The following is a 24,301-nucleotide window of genomic DNA, read 5'->3' on the forward strand; positions in this document are numbered from 1 at the left end:
TCAGGTTCTTGTGTATGTGTGTGTCTCTCAAACTGAAGAGCAATCTTTGAAATTTTCCCTCTGTGTGTGGGGAAATAATTTATAAAATGAATTTAAAGTCAGAATTTAAGTAAACACAGTTGTGGGACCTCTGCTCCCAAAACTCCATACCTTAAATAAAAGTACAAATAAATAGATGAGTAAAAGTACAACATAAACTACAATACATGAGTGAAAGTACCTGCTGAGTGTAGCCTATTCATTGATGCAATAATCTACCACTAACCCCTAAATCCATTTGAAGTGTGTCTTCACCAGTGGAGTGGTGCTGCCACATGAGGCTGGGTCTATGGTTACCAGTTACCCTCTTATCATTGATTACCTGTGGGAATATTAAAATCAATGTGAGCATGTAGCACACTGCTGTTAAAATGTAGTGTAGTAAAACTAAAAACTACCTGATAGTAAATCTACTTAAGTAATGTACAGGTACATGAAAAACTGTCCTTCATTACGTCCCACCACTGTCTGTGCGCCTTAGGTCCACGGGTTTCATTTTGTGTACAGCCCGCTCAGCCCGCTCTCTGCTCTCAGGCGGACGCATGTCAGGTTCCTGTGCTGTCAGAGGGAGCTGCAGCTTCGAGCTGTAGGTGGAGTTTGTGTTCCTGTGTAAAGTGACACTGGAGGCCGGGAGGGGGGGGGGCCGCGAGCAGCTACTTCCTAAACACAATCCGACGCCTCTGAACCAGGTTTGTTATGTTGTCGGACACAACTTCCATTTGTTTACAGTCAGTGACTGAAAAGACAGAGCGAAGCCAGCTCCACGCCTGCTGCTTCACTGTAACCCGCGGAGCCTTCAGGAGGCCATAGCTGCTCGTTTCCTGGATGGAGACGGACAGTCTGTTGACCGGGTCTGTGAACCGAGCCGAGGCAGACTATGGCTCCTCGTCGGGCTCGGAGCACGGAGGGGCCCCGAGCAGGAGACGGATGTCGTACTCTGCCGCCGAGGAGGCGTGTAGCGTTGACAGGGGAGCCGGTGAGTGCAGGGGAGGTACGTGCGGACAGGTCACTGTTCAGCTCTAATTGAAACCACTGTATTAGCGGCTGCTGGTTATATTCTGCATCACATTTAGTTAAATGAACATGCACACAAATTAAACATCCCTGTAGGTTAAGCTGCTTCTATCTGACAACAGATACTGTAAATGTTTAGCCTTAAATGGGAAAATCACATGCGAGACGTTTGTGAGAAGTCAACAACAATAATAACCATACTTGACTAAGTGTCACCTTGGCTGAGAAATGTCGGCGTCATCACAAGCAAAAATCTGTCACTTCCAAACCTTTTTGGGGATGTGTCCGCTGCACATTCATTCTTATGAACTCAGGTGTGATGACTGAGGAGAGGGTTGAAGTTCACTGAACTCATTGGCATGTTGGTGGTCGAGTGCTTTGGGACATAGTGATTGTCATGATGGAAGTGGAGAGATTATAGATCGGCCATAAAGAGATGCATGTCGTATTACCTCCCTCCCTCTCTGCTAAGGTCATACTAATATTGATCCTCATTAGCTATCTGCCTCTCATCATTCTTCAATGAAACAAGGAGAAACGAATGAAGGATTTCGCAAACAATAAAATTAATTTTGGTTCTGACTACAAAACAGGTAAAACTGCTGTATACATTTTTTTGGGCCTTTGGCTTAAATAAAAAAAGACACAGTATCTTCATATTTTTGGTTTCAAATGAAAGAGTAAATAACCATCCATCCATTCCATTCAATCCACCCACCCAGTGGTAGACATGACTCAGTTGTAGGTGATGTTTTCCAATGTCATGTTTCAACTGTTCAACCCCAGATATACTTACTTTCCGATGATAAAAGACAGGAAAATACAGCAAATCTTTGACCTCTTACTTCTCCGTGGTTCAGTGATCATTAGTTGTGTTGCTTCTGTGAATTTCTGTCCATCAATTGTTTCAGATGTAGACAGTTCAGGCTTTATTCAAATAATTACATGAAACACAACCTTCACGTGGACGCGGAGTTACTGCAAGTTTTTAGTATTTAGTCCAAAACAGAGTATTGGTGGCAGATTCCTACTTATATTACCTTTGTCTGTTGCCTGTCACTATTAATGCTGAATACCTCAATTTGAAGTTGCTTCACATAAGTCAATGTAAATGTATGTATTCTGAGATGAGTGACTGATGGGAAATGTTGAGCACTTGATAGATTTTCTGCTCTGTAAGTGTAGAACACATTTTTTAGGTAAAACTTGTATGAATGAAATCAGGCTGGCAGACTGGATGTTATTTTAGATCAGGTTCATGTAAACCAGGGCCTGAGTCCAGATTTCCAAATGACAGTGCAGGGCAGGCAGACATGCCAACGTCTTCCAAAGCTTCAATCCAGATTTCCAGCAGTAGCGAGGGGGGATGTGTACATTGTTGTACTTGACTGCCGTTGGCTTTATTTTTGTTACCAGGTTCCCCTTTGACTTCAGGTTCAATCTGAAATGATGCCAGATATGCACTCTAGCTCTTTCACTGTGACCCCAAGTCCTCGTCCTTGTAAGACGACTCTCCTCTCATCGCGTGATGTGACTCTGCTGTTGCACGGAGCACACACTTTCTGTTTAAAACTGTCTCATCAGACTAAGTTTAGATTTATTCCAATTTTACAAACAGGATTTTGAGTATGTGAAAATGAACGAAGGAGCTTTTAAGACTATACAAAATTAAATAGATATTGTAACCAGGGGGCAACTTATGTGATAGGTGTGTGCCTTAACGCTGTGTAACACTTGCAACACTGACTACCATGGCAACCCTAACGTGCAGCTTCAAACTTATAACTCTCCAACTGGGATGTAATGAGACATTCACTCTTGTGAACATTGATTGTAGGCAGTGGTGGGAAGTACTTACTTAAGTAGATTTTTCACATATCTGTACTGTACTTGAGTATTTCTTTTCCTGACGACTTTTTACTTTTACTCGCTACATTTGAACACACATTTCTGTACTTTCTACTCCTTATCTTCTCAAAACTGGCTCGTTACTTGAGCAGCGGAGGTTGGAGCAACGCGCGCCTTTACGCACGGCGCACCTCTCTCTCGCTCACTCGCGTGCCCCCTGCCTCGGGAGATGCGCAGGCCCGGCGGCGTGTTTGCCGTCGGGGGGGCAGCGCGAGACCCTAAGCTTCCGGAGGTTGGTCGGGCTGCCTTGGTCGACCGGGGTCGAGCAGGCTGTACCGGTAATGATCCTTCCGCAGGTTCACCTTCAGAAGCGTTGTTACGACTTTTACTTCCTCTAGATAGTCAAGTTTGATCGTCTTCTCGGCGCTCCGCCAGGGCCGTTACCGACTCCGGCGGGGCCGATCCGAGGACCTCACTAAACCATCCAATGGGTAGTAGTGATGTGTGTACAAAAGGCGTTAATCAACGCGAGCACATTCCCCATCCATTTATTCCCTTTAGAATGATCCAGGTGCTCATGCAGGAGCTCGGTTCAGTTCAGTCTTTATTATTCTGTCTGAAATTTTGCCTGCAGCAAAACTAGACTGTGTCCAGTGATTTTTTCTTCTCTGTACTAGCACTGTGCAGGTTGTTAACAAAAGAGGAAAAACTATCCTATTATGTGTGCCTCGAACTTGTTTCCTTTTGCTGAGTTATCATAAGGGGCATTGTGTGCCATTCCTGCTACTGATTAGAAAGTGAAAGGTCCATGTTTAGTGATATTTACAGAATTTTTTAAGTGGCTATACTGTGGTCTATCAGTGTTCTTAGGCAGACACAAGAGGCACTTGTTTATTCTGTTGTGTTGGTTCTTTGTTGTCCCTAGAAGTTCAGATGCACTAGTCCATTACTATTTGAACCTCAGTATCCGTAAAATTATACAGTATATGTATATTTTTGTTATAATTTTTGAGTCAGTTGAAATAAAGCCTGAAGAGATACATTCTTGGTGGTTTTGTGTCTGTATAGGCCTACTATAAAAAGCACTTTGCATTTATAATTTTGGTACTTGTACTTTTGATACTTAAGTACATTTCAACACCAGATACTTTTGATACTTAAGTACATTTAATATGAGCTACTTTAAGACTTTTTTAGATCAGGTCATCAAGTCATTTTCTTACGGGTGACTTTAACTTTTACCGGAGTCACTTTCAGGTAAGATATCTGTACTTTTACTCAAGTATGGCTTTCAAGTACTTTATACACCACTGATTGTAGGGAACTTTGACAAATTGCAAGGGATTTTAGTAATATTGTTGTTGTTGTTACCAGCATACGATTCATTTTACACTTTACCATATGTAATGCAAGAATTGTGGTTGTTTCCAAAAAGAGTAAAAAAAAGTAAACAAAGTAACAGATAAAAGCAACATTCAAACATCGTCTTTATTGACCTACATTCTGGAAAATTAAATCAGGCATGTCATTCGAGTTGAGTCGAGGCAGAATCTTCTGACAGTTTTTTGTTTTTCATGTAGTTCACACTTGTTCTTCCGTTGGTGTGTGTCTGTGTGTGTTATAGTGTTTCAGCAGTGTTGCCCTGTCAGTATCTCCCCCAACCGTCATGACACATCCTGCTGTGAAACCATCAGCACTAAAAGGGTGTGAGTGCGCGGCCACAACTGAGTCATCATGTCTGTATCTGTAACTGCTTGGTGGAAACTTATAGTCACTGAACTCAGTCATCGGACAGCTGTGGAACATGCTTGTACTGTATGATAGACATTAGTCGTTGTCTCTCATAAACACATTAAAGATCAAATGCCTGCCTGACATATTCACATATTATATAAATGTTGAACTCAAACAAGTGCATGGTGCACAGGTAGGAGGTTCGTCTTAAATGTACGATTACATTTTGCAGAGGCCTCAGAATCCACTTCTCTGTCTTTCGTCTTCTCAGACCAACACACACACACACACACACACACACACACACACACACACACACACACACACACACACACACACACACACACACACACACACACACACACACAACAGACAAATGTAGCATATGACTAAGAACAATATGATTTGGTCTTTGCAAACAGAAATGATGTACATATTTATTTGCATATAAAGCAGGGAAGTAAAATTCTGATGCCAGATGTGAACTTGCCCTCTTGATCACTCAGACAGATGTTAATATCAGGTCTGAATAAGGCTGTGATGAGTTTGTAGGTTTGAAAAATCCATCTGGTTCCCAGGGCATCATGTGACTTAAAATGTTGGCTGTGGCTTAAATGTCGAACTGCTCACATTGCTCATGTCCCTGAGGGTTCAGCAAATTATGTCTAACCTTTGAATGGAAGCGTCATTGAATCATCAGTGCCTCAAACTAACCTATTCTAACAAACTAACTAATCTTATTGAGTCAAATGATAAAGTCATCAGTATGTTGTGTTTCTTCTGTCTGTTGCTCCCCTAGTGTTGGATATGATGAAGCTGTCAGCCTGTAATCCATTAATTTGGATTTTTAGGGTTGTAAACCACACCCTCACCACAGTACTAAGGCGGATCCCAGTTCATGTCTTTCCTAGTTTTGCCTCAAGAAATAAAAACAAACCTTTAGCTCGGCTCCCAGTCCAACCAGTTTCACAGACTTCCTCATCGTCCCTGTTCCTGTTGTCTTTGTTAGTCAGGCTCTGATCTGTACAGGATCCATGTATAGTTATTCACAGTGATGATACGCTTGGTGATCCAGGACACTGAACCTCACATTGCTCAGAGCACCTGTGGTATATGTAGGGATCTTTGTTAGTCTGTTTCTGAGACAAAGGAACATTTCAGATGGTCCTGTTACGCTCTTTTTTCTCACTGTCCACAGAGGATGATGACCTCTACATCCAACAAGCTGTTGTCTTCATTGAGGATGCCATACAAGTAAGTGCAATGAATTTCCTCACTTATTTCTGTTTAGGTAAATAATAAGAAAAGGTAAATTAACCTGCAAAGGCAGAATACAGTATACTATTTGGGTAGGACTGGACCATGGAGACTACTTTTTTATGTCCTGTGTAATGTTGTTTATTTTTGTTGAAGTTGAAATGTATACCTCATTTCTTATTTTTCTAGCTAAGTAAGAAATGTGAAAGTAAGACACTTAAGGATTGTAAGGATTTGCAAATTATCCTTCAGCGTTTTATAACAGGACACCTCAGCCAGTGTTTTATGACTCTGTGCTGGTGAAAGCACAGTGGGAAACCTCCCACTGTGCTTTCACTGTGCATGTGTAAAAGGCAAACTGCGGAAAACGTCTTGAGAATCAAAGACGAAATTATTTGATTTTGGTAGTTGAAGGTCAAAGATCAACGTCACAGTGACCTCATGTTCTCGTGAAAGGGATATATCATGAACACCAATAGGGAATCTCATTTCATCTGTACAAACATACTGTACACATTGATTCAAGTATCAGTGGTCAAAGGTCACAGTCACCTCATATTATTGTAAATGCAATATGTCTGGAACACCTGGATGGACTGAAACTTTGGCTCAAGGACACATACAACCACAGGACGGTAACTTTAGTTCTCCTCCAAAATTAAACACTTGATTCAGTCACACTAGCTTGAGTGTCTCTCTACTGGTTACCTCTCACTTTTAGGATTGATTTCAAAATGTTGTTTTGAACATATAAGTGTTCCATGGACTGACAACCCTGCCCACAGGGTAGAGGATTGGGGACATGTGGATGTTCCAAGGTCAAGTGCAGTTGTTTGTCCTAGACTCAAGGACAGAGATGCAGTGATGCAACACTTTTGGCTGTGACAACATCTGATCTACATTAAATACACTTCCTTTGACCGTGCAGTTAAATTAATAGCATCACAGTAGGCTGCTGTCTCCATTTTTAGTTAAGCTATACATAATTATATTTCTTTACTGGCTTACAGTACCGGTCCATCAACCACCGAGTAGATGCCAGCTCACTCTGCCTCTATCGATGGTACTACTCCCGTTTAGGCCAGTGGTAAGTTTTCACACTCTAGCGTGCTGATACCAGATCATGTATGAATTCAAATGTACCTGAGTTTACATTTGAATGAAGAAGTTTCTAGGTGCTCACTCTGCACCTAGAATATCTGTCATGGCACTATTTAACTATTGACTGAGCGGATACAATAACCAGAAGTGCATAATTCTTTTCAGCACTATATCATACAATACCAACTATGGGTCTACAGTTAGCAATAACAAGTATACGTTGTTCAGCCTTTCATCTATTGACTATGTCAATGACTCTTGTGTGTTTTCTGGGACGTTTACGCTGCCCCCAGGCTTAATGCTAAGCTAAGTTAGTTGGATGCTGGCTCAGACATGAGTTATATTAATCTTCTCACTTAACTCTAAGTGCATAAATGTAGTTACAAAACAGTTCCTTTAACAATGTGGACTTTAAGATGATAAGTGATGTGAAATACACAGTTAATTTGGCTTTTTTTTAGGCTAGACCTAAGTTTAAACTATCTGGTACAGCACATCATCTCTGAATAAAATGAAGTGAAACTTAACCATACTGTGAATTTCATATTGTTTAAACCATTATTCTAGTGCCCCTACATCCTTTTGTCCATCCACTTACCCATCTTATTCTGTCTCAGGGGCTTGGGCCTGACAATTGCAGTGTTGTTGTTGCTGGCCTTTGTGGAGCGTCCCTCCTCTTTGTCTGTCTCCTCAGACCCCCGATATCGCTCCCCAGCTTGGGAGCCTCCTTGCGGCTTCACTGAGAGCTTCGAGATGGTCTGCCTCATCATTTTCTCTCTTGACCTCACTGTCAAGGTAAATAGAGCCAGGGTGGAAAGCATTTGCTCAGATGACATTGACTGCTATCTGGAGGAAAAAAAGCCTTTTCCATATGAAATTTGCCATGTTATGTTTCTAATAACCTCGTAACTTTTATTTCCCACTATTGAACCATTTCTTCACAATATTTGTTCTGTCCTTAGAGCTACCTGATTGGCTGGGAGGAATTCAGGAAGAGCAAATGGCTAATTGGCTACACTGTTGTCCTTTCGGCCTCCATCATCGACTGGATGCTGTCTGTCAGCATGGTGTGTGATGAGGTGAGGCAGTCTTCTCTCATTCTTCTTGAAGCATTTAGTGTTCAGTGGTTACTTAATCATACAGCAGTGTTTACTAATACAGAAGTCAAATAAAAACCTATGCAGAAAGAAAACTAGATTTACCGCACTGCGGTTGTATGCCTCCGCCAACTACTTTTTCCCAGATTCATATAAGATCACTGTGACCTTTGTCCTCTGATACTTAATCACTTTGTCTTAAAATCTTAGTCCAAGTGTCAACTGATCAAAAGTTGAAGAAATTCCCTCAATCAGTCTTGAGATATCTCATTATCAAAAACCTTTTATGAGGCCACCGTGACCTTGACCTTTGACCACCAAAATCATATCAGTTAATCAGTGAGTCCAGGAGAATTGTACCAGATATAATGAAATTCCCTACAGGCAGTCCTAATAAATCACATTCACAGGGACATGAGGTCATTTTGTTTGACCTTTGACCTCCAAGCACCAAAATCGAACCAGTTCATCCTCAAGTCCAAGTGAATATTTGTACCAAATTTGAGAGATTCCCCCACTGGCTTTCCCCGGGAGGAGGCATAATAATGGGGAGAAATGTGCTTGCCAACAGTTTTTTACTATTAGCAAAAAGTTCTTAAATTTACAAACAATGAGCATTCATCCTCCAGCATTTAGGAGCCATAGCAGTAAGCTCGGTGTGCCGGTATGCTGTTCATTAAACAAGTTTAAAATGGAGACTTTTAAAAACAATGACTTAAACGCCAATATCTACTCTCTGATTGGTTCTTATTAGTCAAGACTCAACTAGTGGTAAAAGCAGAGTGTTGCGAACATTTACTGTGAGTAACTGTTCCACCTCTTTGTCGACCCCAGAGAAGAAATCTCTGCTCTTACTTTTCACCATTGCTGTTCTTCATTCAGTATTTTCTGTAACAAACTGCAGAGGAGAGAATTTGCCTCCTGTTTACACTGGTATGTGCATGACCATTGGATGTGACAATGGAATGTTTAAATTTGTGTAATGAGAAACAACTGAATTCAAACAGATCATCAATAAGTCACACTCAATATGTTTTAAAATGTGTTCTTGCATTGTCATTATTTACCAGAAACTGAGAGTGCGACGACTCCTTCGGCCCTTTTTCCTCCTGCAAAACTCCTCCCTGATGAAAAAGACATTGAAGTGCATCAAGAGGACTCTGCCTGAGATTGCTAGGTATTTGAATCCATTCCACTGGCAGGCATATCTAAGATATGCTGGTTTAAAAAGATCTGTATTGTCTGATTGAGGCCACTGTGGTGGAAACATTTGTAATTACTAGTCAATAAAAACATTGTGCCCTATCCTCGTGCAAACAAGTTATATGTCCATTGCGCAGGGAGCCTGACTGAGGATTTGGCATTTTGGGGACAGGATGTGACGCCCCCCTCTCTCTCTCTCTCTCTATGAGACTCGCACAGTCAGCACTCACCAAAATGACACTACACTGTAATGTGGTGCGCACTCTCCTTTAAGGGAAGGATACGTGAAGTTTAAAGCAATGCCTGGTTTGTTAAGTCAATCCGTGCCGCTGCCACACCCAGTACATCTCAATCTCTCCCTGTTTCCAGATGCGCCAGACACATCCTGTCACCTTGGTAATACCAAATGTGTACAGTCAGGCTCCCTGCGCACTGGACACTTAACTGTGCTTTGTGCAGTGTGCCATGGCACACGAGGATAGGGCGCAATGTTTTGATTGTCTATTTATTGCAAACGTTTCCACCATAGTGTGTGGCCTCAGTCAGAGTCAGTGCATTCAGTGTGTCAGTGCATTCAGTGTTTGCACTAGTGTATTCAAATGTCCAAAATGAATACAATTTCAAAACATTAAAATGTGTAAAGGTAGGGGGAAACATGTTTAAAAGGATCATCCACCAAGATTTAAAATCACTGTGTGCCCTTCTAACTGCAAATACAAAAGTACACAAATGTTTAGTTAACATTTGGCAATGTGTCCTATGATGTTTTATATAGAAAGATGCAGGAGAGAACATTGTTCTAAAACCTGTAAATGGACTGCATTTATACAGCAGCTTTTCTAGAATTGATGATCACAGCACTTTACTATACAAGTTACCTTCACCCATTCACACACACCTTCATACAGCGCTACTATAGGCAGCATCATCATTTGTTTTCAGGGGGCAATTTAGGATTCAGTGGTCACTTGGACATGCGGAATAGATGAGCCAGGGATCAAACCACGACCTTCTGGTTAGTGGACGACCTGCACAAAATCCTGAGTCACGCCCACAGTAGCGCCTCTTTAACTAAATGAAATGTATCTTGAATAAGTAAGGAACCTGGAAGGCTAGATTTATACTCATCACTGGCTCCCCAGGCTTTTTCACGCCTGTCTGAATGTGCATGTGTTGTCCCTGTCCCTGCAGTGTCATCCTGTTGCTGGCGCTCCACCTCTGCCTCTTCACCATGATCGGCATGTTGCTGTTTGCTAAGACTGAGGTGAGTTCATTGTAGTCATTCCCTGGTAAATACACACTAGTATACTGTTCACACACTTGTATTTGTGTGTATGTGCGCATACTTTCACAGATATCTTTGTGAGCCTAGAATTTACGGAGCCTAGAATTTACTGAGTGAGGACATTTTGGTCGGTCCTCACTTTCTGACCCCCTTTCAAAGGGCTGTTTGAGGGTTAAGACTTGTGTTTAAGGTTAGGGTTAGGCATTCACTGTGTCACTTCCGTGTTTCTTTTCAGGATTCGAAGAAGAACAGGGAGTGGGAGATGCATTTCAGAAACCTGCCAAACTCTCTTACCTCTCTGCTGGTACTTCTCACCACAGCCAATAACCCTGATGGTACACAATCAGTCCTATTTGTTGATTAATGCTATTCAAGTTGGGTTAGGGTTAGTAATTTTTTAAGTCTGATCATCTGTTCTACATTTCTATAGTGATGATTCCTGCCTACTCTCTGAACAGAGGATACTCCATTTTCTTTGTCGTGTTCAGTGTAATCGGTAAGAAGCTATTCTCAGTGTCAGTGTGACAGCTGTAGGAGAAGTGATAGAACATTATTGTTTGACCATTAAAGCAAAATAAATGTTTTAGGCAGATAATTCAGAGGACATTTGTTTTGTGTCCTGGCAGGAACCTACTGTTTGATGAATCTACTGACAGCTATCATTTATAACCAGTTCAGGGGATATTTACTCGTGAGTCACACACACACACATGCATTTGTTTCTACCCTGACAAATTCCTATATCATTCAAACTCATCTCCTGTTTTTAATGCATTTAAAGCTGATGCATCTCTCCTACATCTCCTTTAAAAGCAGACACGACTTTCACATCAACAAACTCTGTATCAGACAGTGTGAGAAATACATAATATGAAACAGAATTAGCAGTGACCCAAGTCACAGTGCTGGATAAAAGGTTCCTTCAGGATTATATTGAATTAATCTACATTCACCGTTTTAGTCTGCAGCCATGGAAACTTTCTGTTTCTGTTTTTGTCCAGATGTCAGTCCAAACATCAATTATCAGGAGACGACTGGGGATCCGAGGTGCATTCCAAGTCCTCACCTGCCAAGGAGCCCAACAGTCCACTGAGTAATACACACACACACACACACACACACACACACACACACACACACACACACACACACACACACACACACACACACATATATTCAAGTGTAAAGCAAAAGGTTATGCCCAAAGTTTGACAAAGTGTCTTTTAGCGGCATACCTGGAGTTATGTTTGTTACAAAAATGGACATGATTCCAGTTATGTTTTACACTGTCAGATTTGAGAAATCTTTACTCTTTTGTTAAAACTAGATCTAGACCTGGTCAGGCTTTCCTGAAAAAAAAAAAGTCTTTTGTGGTATTTGGGGTAAAATATTCAAACTGAGGTGGTTACTGTTATGGAAGTTTTTTGGAAGCTCAGGCAGCAGCTGATGTCTTATGCAGAATATTTTAATGTAGACTTGATGCATCAAGGAGACCAGAAGGTGGAACAATATACAAACGCTAACAGAGTAACATGAGCAATTGTCACCCCCAAGTCTGAAGATGTCTCCCACAGCATCCACATATATCTTCCTCTACTTGCATCAACCATTCTAACAGCACATCCATGAAAGGCTAGAATTGCTGTCACTCTCTATGTTACATGCAGGTGTTCACATCCTATTGGATAGTTAAGCCTAAAGTTTGCATAACTAAATCACGTTGTGTCCTTCCGTCCACCACTGATAAAATACGCAAAAGAGTTAAAGTTGGTGTCTCTCTGTCTGGTGCATCTGAGTTAGATATGAAAGTCCATGAGCGTAGACACTACAATGTACTGTTGGTTGGCCCTTTATCTATAACCTGACCTTGGGCACTGCTTAGAGAGAGAAGAGAGTATCTGTGGAATTAGACAGGCACTATTCTCCTGTACAGATATAATGTAATATACATAATATATAGTGGCATATACAGTAATGTGTGAGGATGGTCAAAAATTCCTCAAATGTTACCAAGGTGGTTTCTCTCAACACGACACACACAAGACACCGGTTTTTCAGCTTGAGACCTAACTTTGCTCAGTGGTCTCTTGTGCCTTGGTGTCTGGCTGACTTCACGCTGCGTGCCACTTTTCTTATGGCTGATAGCTCTGGGCAGATGGGATGTCGATGTCTCTTCCTCCCTCTCTTATTCCTGCATTTAAAGGAGAGTATTATTCGAAAAAAGTGCAACTGTGCAGCTTCCACTGCTCCTGCTTTGCCAGCTCTGCACAGCCTCTCACTCCTACAGCTCTCTCTCTCTCTCTCTCTCCAAGGGCGATTCTAGGAGCAGACTTTTAGGGGTGCTCAGCTCCTATGAGAATGTGACATGCATACATACAGTGAATAATACGAACAAATACAGACCGGTCCACAAAACATTGATCCGTCCACTTTTTCACCTGGTTCTTCCTGCTCACTCTCTCTCTCCTCTCCATCTCCATCCTCCTCTTGCCCTCTGCACTGACAATAACACATAAATATAATATACGGAGCTACAATAATGTGATAATAAATGAAGCAAACAAACAGAGCATTCATAAAGTAAATATATGTAAGAAGTGGTTGGGGAGAAGCCACATTTGCCGACAGTATATCATTACACTGCTTAGTATGTAAAATAATTATGATGTTTTTATGTTACTCTGGTTAATAGATTGTATCTGTTATTCCTTTCAGAGATGATAATATCACCAATGTGTGAGTGGTTTCCAACACCATGGACTCTCAGTGACATTGCCAAAGCATTGCATCACCCTCTCGCTCGCTCTCTCTCTCTCTCATTCTCTTGCTCTCTCTTTTTTTCTTTTTCTCCCTTTGTCTCTCTCAGAGAGGGGTTCCTAATGACAGATCACAGAAACCTGTCACTAATTTGACCACGCTCTTATCTTGTAAAAATATCAGCTTTTTCTTCGATTCAACACATATAATACATGATAATTACAATAATCTAATAATAATTTTAACTCGTCTGTAATCTAATAATAATTCTTAACTGTTTTCAAGAATTTTGGTACAAATCTCAGTCCTGTAGAGCAGGGGTCTTCAACGTCTTTCAGGCCAAGGACCCCCAAACTGATGGAGAGATGGAGCAGGGACCCCCTACTATATATATTGTACAAAATTGTGTTTTATATTAAACTGGGCCTAGTGCCATGTATAAACATAGCTACCCTGTTATTGTGCATTCAATACTAAGCTATTCAAATAATACACAGAAGGATAATGTCTTCTGCCTCCATTAATCTGTTCGCTACAATATGTTGGATTCATGTTAATGTGTATTTAAAGACATTTAAATTTGTGGGGAAAAAAATTTAAAAAATATAAAAAATTGTCTAATCAACCAAACATTTGAAGACCTCTGTTGAAGACCTCTGCTTTAGAACTTAAAACATTGAAATGTGCATTGCAGATATCAGAAGCATGTATTCTATCATAGTCTGTAACTGACATGATTTTATTGATATCAGAAATAGTCACTTAGTCTGTTCACTAGTACTTGTTTATTGTTAAGATGTCATGTTCTGTTCCCATTTATCACTAAATGCAGACATAAGACATTTGTTTGTCCAACTGTGCCTGTGAAATCTTACTGTTGAAAATATTCCTGCACAATTTTGAATTACACATGCACATAATATTTCTATAGCTACAAAACGTATTTACATGTGTGTGGAACACACTCACAGCAAAAGCAATATCGTGCCATGTATATGATATAATTGCATGTTTGTTGTACATCACGCACACACGGTTCAGAGTTGTGTTGTTTGATCTGTCAGGGAGCATGTTGGTGTTGATTCGGTGCTGGAGGTGATGTCCAGAGTCCAGATGGAAAGCTACTACAAAGCAGCCATTACTACGGTCAGAACATACACAACACACTCTGCACATACACACTCAGAGCCTCAAAGGCCTTTGGAACGGGTTAGGTTTAGGCTGCAGGTATAGATAATAGAACTAGAAATACCACATAGCTGCTTCATTTTTAGAGTCATGTTATTGTTCGTGCTAGCTCACCATCACACATAAATTTTCCTCCTCCACAATGCAACATAAGTTGTGTTTACTTGTATTCTTGTTTGATATTACATCGCTTGATCTAAACAGTTTCATGCAGAATCTTCAGTCAACTGAGTAAATGAAATCGAGAGAGAGAGAGAGAGAGGTGCATCCTCTGGTCCTTCCACTCTTTAATCTGTTCTGATGAATGTTTCATCTGCACTTCAACGTCTCAGGAGGCACAGCAGTATGCAGAAGCCGGCCACATGGATCGAGAGCAGTTCAGAAAGATATTTGATGAGCTGGATAAAGATCAAATCAAGGAGGTAAATCTGTGTCCCTTTCATTCATCATCGCTTTATACTTGGACATCTGTTTTACATCTTTGACTGTGTGTGTGTGTGTGTGTGTGTGTCCGTCCCCAGCACCCTCCCTTGCCTCAGTACAACTCTCCAGTCCTGCAGAGGCTCCAGCTGATCTTCAGTCACTACTATCTCAATATACTTGGCAATGCAGTGGCACTGGGCAATGTCATGTGCATATGTGTAAGTTACACACACACAGAGTTGTATCTCTGTGACTTCAGAAGACATTACATGGACTTAGACTAATTTCCTGGAGAATTACTCCTTAAATCACCTTAAAGTGATTTATGTTACAAGGATTTAGTTTTTGTCCCAATACGGAAGTCTCCACTGTGTGGCAGTTTAAACACACTTAGTATTTTATTTATGTTTTATTCATTTGGGATATATATATATATATATATATTTTTTTTTAATTCTAATTCAAATCTTAGAGTGAATATTCTTAGGAAGTTAAAGTTCTTTGCTTTTTGAAAAGGGTGTACTTGCATTGTTATGCTTTTATCATTACATCAGTAGTATAAAATGGTCTTGAAATTATGACAATAATATTGTTTGTCGCTATAATTTCAGGAATAATATATTGAAAGTGTACACACACACACACTGGCCAGCGTTTCCTAAGATAACCTTTGTTTGTGTTTCAGACTGTCCTTGTATTAAACTCTGAAATGTCCACAGCAGAGAGAGACAACTTCTCGTTGGAGGTGAGCATAGATTTACCCAGTGGAAACATTTCTGACGTCCTCTTCAATAAAGTCAGATTCATTATCCAGGACCATCAGTGGGTCAATCGTTTGATCCAGTGCTTTTGTGGTGTTAAATGAAAATGAAACATTATACAGTGAATACAATAGAATGAACATTACATCGTTGAAACTGCTTCAGAAATGAACAGACTCTTCCACTCTCCAACCATCAGATTATCAACCTGTGCTTCATCCTCTACTACTTGTTTGAAATGAGTGTCAAGATCTTTGCCTTCGGTTGGAGAGGATACCTCTCCTACAAGAACAACATCTTTGATGGCTGCCTTACCCTCCTGCTACTGGTAAAACTGCTCTGCATTCGCACTTGCATTATTTCAATTTTTAGAATTTAACATTTACTTTGGAAAAGCATTCATTTATTCATTTTACATAGTATCACAGCAAATAAATTCCCATAGTTTTATTATTGTGTCACTCATTTATCTGAATAAGTCTGCTAAAGTTTGACCTTAAATATTTAGGATTTAATGTGTACACACACATTTTTATGTATATATATATATATATGTTTGTATAAAGAATAAGAATGTCAGCAACAGAGAGTTGCGAGTTGAGCTGCTTCACTCCTCTCGTCTCTGTCTTGGAGAGAGGTGGAGTTTAGATCACACACGCATGCCCTGGGCCAGCCCCGCCCACACTTCACAGGGAGAAACAGACATGAGACAGAAATGAGATTAAGTGAAAACATTTTGGGTTAAGGTTCCCACCAGGTTCAGTATTACGCCCAATGTGACTTTCAGTTTGTGTGTAAAGTCCGACAGAGACGAGGAGACACAAACACACACACACAAACACACACGGACTCACACACACAATCCTTGAGGAAACGAAATACAAACCTTAAAGCTCATCTAAATCATAACCATCCACTTTACTGAGGTGGTTACATATATCCCCCTGCCAATTGTTTCATATTTATTTAGGAGCAGTTTTTGTGAGCAGAGCCAGAGAGTCCATTTTATTTATTGTTTTGGTTGTGTTTGGTAAGGGTTATTAGTATTTATTTTACTTTTATTCATTGTGATAACAACAATATATCGCCCAACAAATTTGTCATCGTGGCCTATATTTATATATTCACACACACAGACACACACACACACACAAATATATTTAAATTTACTGCCAGAAGTTTCATATAATTGATATTCCACCTTTCAAACGACTCCAAATTTGATGTTTATGAATTTCGTGTCAAAAAGTCCCTCTCCAACATCTACCACCACTTCTCTGTAGTGGGCACTGGCTAACAATTTTGATTCTATGTTGCTTCCGATTGACGTACCTCACCTCCTTCATGGCAAATACACTGCATTTATTACATGTGCGATTATCACTTAACTCTTGACTTAGCCAGTGAGAAGCCGTCCCTATGCTTAGCATTAGTAAATATGAACAGAGATATGAACAGAGTTTAACATCACATCACATGGTGCTAAAGATATTATTTACAATGATCATAACATACAATGTTAATATTATAGAATTTAACAGATTAACAATTTTTAGTCGCTAGTGCACAAAGTGAAATGTCATATGATTTGTTGCTATTTATCACTTTCGGTATTAAGCATTTGTTTTTATTGTTTTCCCCATCAGGCTCTACAGATCACTATTTGTGTTACCTACTGGCTTCGTCAGGCACAGGGGTGGGTTTCCAACTATTTTAAAATGAGTGTTTGTATTCAGCTGCAGCTTCTCTGTCCTGCAACGATCACTTTTTGATATTGTAATTTGAGTGTGTTTATATGCATGTGTCACAACAGGGACCCACAGAGACATTACATGTCTCTGTGGGAGATGGTTCGTTTGGTCAACATGCTGATCGTCTTCCGCTTCATGCGCATTATCCCAGATATCAAGGTACAAAGCAGACACAGGAGCACAGTGTTCAGCTAATTCAACTTCAGCCTTCAAACTAAAGCACAGACAATTTATGCCCGAATTTTTTTCACCAATGACAACAGAAAAATCTGTGTACGTTGACATCAGACATATGCTGCTGCAACAACTTACTCATTTTATCTTTGATGTGGTCCATTTTGTTCTCCAGCTCATGGCTTTGGTTGCAAGCACGGTGTTGGACCTGGTGAAAAATCTTCGAGCCTTTGCAGGGATACTGGTGGTGAGTTCCATCAACATACTTCCTTCAACCAGCTGTTCCGCACTTGAAATATACTTATCACTGTCAACACATTTTGCCTTAGACATGCTCGTGCTTGAATAAATCTATGCACTCTGGTTGTACATACAGAGTGTACAACCAAGATTGATGTGCTGGATAATTAACATGGAAAGGTAACAAGTCTAATGTGGGGAAAGGCTGATGTTCTCTTTATGCTCTCTGTGTAGGTGGTGTACTATGTGTTTGCTGTGTTTGGGATCTGGCTGTTTCAAGGAGCCATTAAACCTCCTCCAGAGATGAGGTACTGTATGAAGTCATCTGCAGTAAGAACACGTGATAGTCTGTCAAAACAGGACAAAACTCATGACATAAAGATTTCATAGCCCTGCGTTGATGTCAGCCTTGGCTAATGTCATTATTCTTTTGGATTGACCGTCCATCACATTTTTGTGAACACAGTATGTCAGGAACACACATAGGAAATGTCTTCAATTTGTGTTTGTGTCCCAGTGTGATCTCCAATACCTCCATGGAGAAAATCACCTCCAACTTCAGTATGGAGTGTGGCACATATGAACAGCTCGAATACTGGCCAAACAACTTTGATGACTTTGCTGTGAGTAACAAGAAAAAGTGTTTCTCTCCTATTTCCCTTTCAGCAAGACCTCAATTAAAATTCACTCACTGTACAGTCAAAAGATCAAATCTGGGATTGTGATACATGACTGAGTAATTTATATGTACATTTTATTTTATTTCTTATTGTTATGTATTTTTGTGACATGTGAAGTGATGTGACTGTCAATGATATTTTACGGATATATATATATATACACTACCGTTCAAAAGTTTGGGGTCACCCAGACAATTTCGTGTTTTCCATGAAAACTCACACTTTTATTTATCAAATGAGTTGCAAAATGAATAGAAAATATAGTCAAGACATTGACAAGGTTACAAATAATGATTTTTACTTGAAATATTAATTTTGTTCTTCAAACTTTGCTTTCGTCAAAGAATGCTCCATTTGCAGCAATTACAGCATTGCAGACCTTTGGCATTCTAGCTGTTAATTTGTTGAGGTAATCTGTAGAAATTTCACCCCATTCCTGAAGCCCCTCCCACAAGTTGGATTGGCTTGATGGGCACTTCTTGCGTAGCACGCCTGCTCCCACAACAGCTCAATGGGGTTGAGATCTGGTGACTGCGCTGGCCACTCCATTACAGACAGCATACCAGCTGCCTGCTTCTTCCCAAATAGTTCTTGCATAATTTGGAGGTGTGCTTTGGGTCATTGTCCTGTTGTAGGAGGAAATTGGCTCCAATCAAGCGCTGTCCACAGGGTATGGCATGGCGTTGCAAAATGGAGTGATAGCCTTCCTTATTTAAAATCCCTTTTACCTTGTACAAATCTCCCACTTTACCAGCACCAAAGCAGCCCCAGACCATCACATTACCTCCACCATGCTTGACAGATGCGTCAGGCACTCTTCCAGCATCTTTTCACCTGTTCTGCGTCTCACAAATGTTCTTCTGTGTGATCCAAACACCTCAAACTTTGATTCGTCTGTCCATAACACTTTGTTCCAATCTTCCTCTGTCCAATGTCTGTGTTCTTTTGCCCATATCAATCTTTTCTTTTATTGGCCAGTCTCAGATATGGCTTTTCTTTGCCACTCTGCCTAGAAGGCCAGCATCCCGGAGTCGCCTCTTCACTGTAGACGTTGACACTGGCCTTTTGCGGGTACCATTAAAAGGAGCTGCCAGTTGAGGACCTGTGAGGCGTCTATTTCTCAAACTAGAGACTCTAATATACTTGTCTTCTTGCTGAGTTGTGCACGGGGCCTCCCACTTCTCTTTCTACTCTGGTTAGAGCCTGTGTTGTGCTGTTCTCTGGGAGTAGTAACACAATCTTGTAGGAAATTTTCAGTTTCTTCGCAATTTCTCTCATGGAATAGCCTTCATTTCTAAGAACAAGAATAGATCATGAGTTTCACATGAAAGTTCTCTTTTCTGGCCATTTTGAGAGTATAATCGAACCCACAAATGTGATGCTCCAGATACTCAACTAGCTCAAAGGAAGGCCAGTTTTATAGCTTCTCTCACCAGCAAAACAGTTTTCAGCTGTGCTAACATAATTGCACAAGGGTTTTCAAGGGTTTTCTAATCATCCATTAGTCTTCTAAGGCGATTAGCAAACACAATGTACCATTAGAACACTGGAGTGATAGTTGCTGGAAATGGGCCTCTATACACCTATGTAGATATTTCATTAAAAACCAGAAGTTTCCACCTAGAATAGTCATTTACCACATTAACAATGTATGGAGTGTATTTCTGATTAATTTAATGTTATCTTCATCGAAAAAAACAGTGCTTTTCTTTGAAAAATAAGGAAATTTCTAAGTGACCCCAAACTTTTGAACGGTAGTGTATATATATATATATATGTGATGAAAACACTGTTATAATAAAATAAAACCCAGCAACATCAGATTATCATGTTTGAATCATGCTGAAGATGACTGTTGTATAAAGAGAGTATATTTCCCTCCCTCTCTCTTAGGCATCCATCATTTTGCTGTATAATATCATGATAGTTAACAACTGGCAGGCCTTCATGGACGCATACAGTAGATACACCACAGAGTAAGAACAAGTACAATTTAAATGCCTGATGATGATGATGATGATGATGATGATGATGATGATGATGATGATGATGATGATGATGATGATGATGATGATTTATTTTTCCAGATGGGCCAAGGTCTACTTTGTGTGTTGGTGGCTCACCTCCTCTGTCATGTGGGTCAACTTGTTTGTGGCGCTCATCTTAGAGGTCAGTTCACTAGCCAGGACCACAAGGTTTGAATGGAAATTGATGTATTGGATGTTGAGGAAAAATGAATGGATGTTAAGTGAAGTGGTTGGTGACGGGTTGGAGGGAGACTCAGTGTGTCTGATAATACAGGCCCTCCTGAGACAGAACAAGACATGCAAGAGGTATGCATCAAACTGAAAAAGAAGAGATACATGAGGGAGGGAAGAGCTATCATTGAGGATTAATCTTTACCCAAAAACAGTTCCCAAGAAACATATTTCGTTCACTTTGATTGGCCCTTGTTTTTGTACAATATACTGTATATTGTGAGCAGTTTAAAAAAAAATCCATCTAAAGGAAATAATGGCCTTGGGGCTGAACAAATTGGGAAAGGTAGTGAAATCAGCTATGTAGAATAAGGCGTGTCTTTTAATATAGAGTAAACTACAGTAAAGATGTAACAACATATATAAATGTTCCTTGTTCTCTAACAGAACTTCACCTACAAGTGGGACCGGAGTCACAGCTGCTCTGTAACAGATGTTGAGAGAATCCGATATGAAACGTCCGTCCAGCTTATATTCAAGTAGGTTGGCACTGCTGTTGTTGTAAATCCTATAACTGAAAAATCCACCTCTCAGGCTGTAGCTAACGTGCTGTCCAACTTTCCTCTTTTCTCCATGATTTGTCCCCTTTTCTCTGCAGGGAGCAAATCCAGGAGCCAACAGAGGAGGAGTTAGTTTGTCAACTACACCTACATCCCCACTTACACCTACACTAGTGAGACACACACACACACAAACACACACACACACACACACACACACACACACACACACACACACACACACACACACACACACACACACACACACACACACACACACACAGCACCAGATCCAATCTGCAGTGAAAAGCACTGAGAGGTCAATGTTCCATTCTACTTGTTTAATTGAATGTTTATTATATTAATATGTTACTTCTACTACTGAAACCAGTATGTGTGTTTTCATATGTTCATGAGTAAAACCACTGTGAGCTGCAGTTTCAGTTGTGCAGGGGTCAGCCATTGTGTAGAGGTCAGAGAAGCAGGAATCGGTGTGTGGAAATGTTACTGCTGCTTGTGTATATCACTACTCTGTTATTTCTCATTGTTAAGGACTCGCTATTGCTATTGTTTGCTTGATATTTTAGATTTTGCATTACAGTTGTCCAGCCACAAAAATCCAGATATATTGTCTCATCAAAGTCTGGTGACTGTGTTAGCAAATAATATCTTGAGAACTGCTTCTTTAGAAGGACAATAGCGTATAGGGTGCTTGTTTACAAACACAAAAGGGATTTTATCTTAAGTCATAAGTTGATGTTTTTGTCTCACTGCGATGCACAAACACAAACACACACATCTTATTGAAATCTAATAACAGTTGTGTGGGACACCGTGCTGACAGTGCAGCACATGGAACCAATAAAAACCAAAGATCAGGATGGAAGTAAATTTATGTTTCATACAAAAATGTTTTTGCATACAGTATATGTCTTTTACATATACAGTATTTCATGTCTGGGGACATTGAACCTTTTGTCTATCAATATGACTGTTAATATGATCTGCCAGTCTCTCCGTATAAAAAGGGATAAGCTCAAGTGTGCTTTTTGCTATTTATATACTTCTGAAAATATTTTTGTATTTTGAATGTATAAGAACACTGGGAGAAAATATTCTGATGTGTGACTTGTAGATTGTACTTAATTCTGCATTTCTGTTTGTGAAAAAAGGTCCCACAATTTTAAATAAATATTTTACTATTTTACTATTTATTTTACTTGTGTGGTGTTAAATGTGTGCTGCGTATAGACGTGTGTATAACCTGATAAACAATAGGGAAGTCAAAGGTCATATGGAGCAGAAGCTTAAGAAACGGCCGTTGTTGATTAAGTAGCAACTTACTGAAGTCCATACAATATCACATTTGAAAGACAAATTATGAATATAAAAATTCCAGTGACAACACAGACCTGAGTTCATTATAATGTCATTTTATTCATCATCTTTCACACAGTATTATTCATTTCTACAATATTACTGTTATAAATATTCATTCATGTAGTATAAAAAAGGGGAAATTGTGCTGCAAGGTTTGATTGAATGTTAATATATTATAAGAAAAGTATTTTTAAAACAGAATTTAGTTAGTTAGAGGGGGGTTAGCAGCCCTGTTAGTCTTTTTAACCTATACCTTTGTCCAGATGGCATTGTCGAAAAGTGGCAGTTGAGTGGGTGAGTGATGTCATATGCAAGCCTGTCTGAGACGATGTCGTCTTGTTCTTGGCTATTTTGCCTCAGTAGGAACTATAGTGAGTTTATTGTTCAAGATCAAGGTCTTTTGCAGATTCCCTCAAAGCCAGCTTTCTCTTATTCCCTCTGTTCACATGCAGATTTTCTCCGCTCCTGTTCAAACCTGTTTGTCTGCTCGCTGCTCGTAAACTGTTGTTGCTCCAGTTTGACTCTTCCACATGCTGAGGCTGCTCATGACTCATCATTCTCCAACCAATAGAAAGCTAGGCATTACATCAACCACTGAAATCATCTCTGCCTCACTGCAGATGGGTTCACTTTACTTTTTACAGTGTCTTTGTCTTTTACCAGGTTCCGTGGATCACTCAGCAGCATGCATCAATCAAGTCAAGGACCTAATAAGTATTATACTTTTTCAAATTGAACAGGTAGCTGTGTCGAGTGGCCCAGACCACGGCTGGATGGAAACAATTGTTAGAAGTGATAGTGAGACATCGATCATATTGCAGACTGTAGAGGAAAAGACTAAAGCCACAGCACATATTAAAAGAGCTACTCAAAGGAATCTGAAAATAAATGTTTATTCCAAGGGCTTAGCTGTAAAAACAGAGGGATCGCTCACATGTGGTTTCTACGGGTTTCCTCCCGTTAATAGGTTTTTTCTGGTAGTTGTTGGGGGTTAAGGACCTTGTTAAGCCCTCTGGGACTAATTGTGATTTGTGAATATGGTCTATACAAATAATATTTGATTGAATTTGATTATGTTAAACTGTAGGCTACTTCATTCATTGAAGTGGGAGAATACACATTACTCAATAATGTTCATCAATGTTACCTTAGCTGTGGAATTAGCACACTGAGACTCCAACAGTTAACTGTATTTATTGTTCCTTATGGTTAATGAATAGTAACCTACTAGAGACGTTTTATATGCATTCTAAGGTTATGGCTATTTAATGTTAATCAGCCATATATAGTGACCTCTGGTTCTGAAAAAAAACAAGATGGCAAAAATGCAAATTTGGTTCATAGTCTTTTTTTTCTTCGGAAGTTTCTCCTAATGACTGAAATGACCCTGATGTATCAGCCATGATATGAGCTGGTCTGATGATGATCCTTTTGAAAAAGAAAAGTGCATGTTGTCCCACAATTTCTGTCCCAAAATATTGCAAAATGAAAGAAGAGTGACAATGGACGTGTTAAAGTGACTAAACAGGGACGACATAGGTAAAGGTAGAGGTTTGTTCTGCACTGCTGAATATTAGAACAGCTACCCTCTCAGTTTTACTTACATTTCTA

General features: G+C 40.0%; 1 protein-coding gene across 4 annotated transcripts; it reads left to right on the top strand.

Moving 5' to 3' along the window:
* The first annotated feature begins 688 nt into the window (after positions 1-688).
* tpcn2 (two pore segment channel 2) lies at positions 689-22,524 on the top strand. Of its 4 annotated transcripts, none has more exons than XM_035156393.2 (25): positions 689-1,030; positions 5,834-5,889; positions 6,903-6,979; positions 7,611-7,788; positions 7,956-8,072; positions 9,161-9,267; positions 10,485-10,557; positions 10,814-10,913; positions 11,009-11,074; positions 11,205-11,269; positions 11,580-11,671; positions 14,400-14,481; positions 14,856-14,945; positions 15,045-15,164; positions 15,632-15,691; positions 15,907-16,035; positions 17,354-17,403; positions 17,521-17,617; positions 17,808-17,879; positions 18,107-18,180; positions 18,390-18,495; positions 20,446-20,528; positions 20,640-20,721; positions 21,198-21,289; positions 21,409-22,524. In XM_035156393.2, exons 1-25 carry the CDS (start codon positions 865-867, stop codon positions 21,482-21,484), a joined length of 2,310 nt encoding a protein of 769 aa, XP_035012284.1. In that variant the 5' UTR covers positions 689-864; the 3' UTR covers positions 21,485-22,524. The 4 variants fall into 4 exon arrangements, with proteins under 4 accessions (XP_035012284.1, XP_035012291.1, XP_035012300.1 ...); XM_035156400.2 differs by having other exon boundaries at positions 689-1,015; XM_035156409.2 differs by lacking the exons at positions 6,903-6,979; positions 7,611-7,788; positions 7,956-8,072.
* Positions 22,525-24,301: the final 1,777 nt, after the last annotated feature.

The sequence above is a fragment of the Hippoglossus stenolepis genome, chromosome 1 (assembly GCF_022539355.2).
Source record: "Hippoglossus stenolepis isolate QCI-W04-F060 chromosome 1, HSTE1.2, whole genome shotgun sequence".
Classification (NCBI taxonomy): Eukaryota; Metazoa; Chordata; class Actinopteri; order Pleuronectiformes; family Pleuronectidae; genus Hippoglossus; species Hippoglossus stenolepis.

Coding starts and splice junctions, on each gene's coding strand:
- tpcn2 (XM_035156393.2), top strand. CDS start 865: ATGGAGACGGACAGTCTGTTGACCGGGTCTGTGAACCGAGCCGAGGCA. Junction 11,672..14,399: donor GGAGCCCAACAGTCCACTGA/GTAATACACACA, acceptor TTGATCTGTCAG/GGAGCATGTTGGTGTTGATT. Junction 20,722..21,197: donor TTGTGGCGCTCATCTTAGAG/GTCAGTTCACTA, acceptor GTTCTCTAACAG/AACTTCACCTACAAGTGGGA.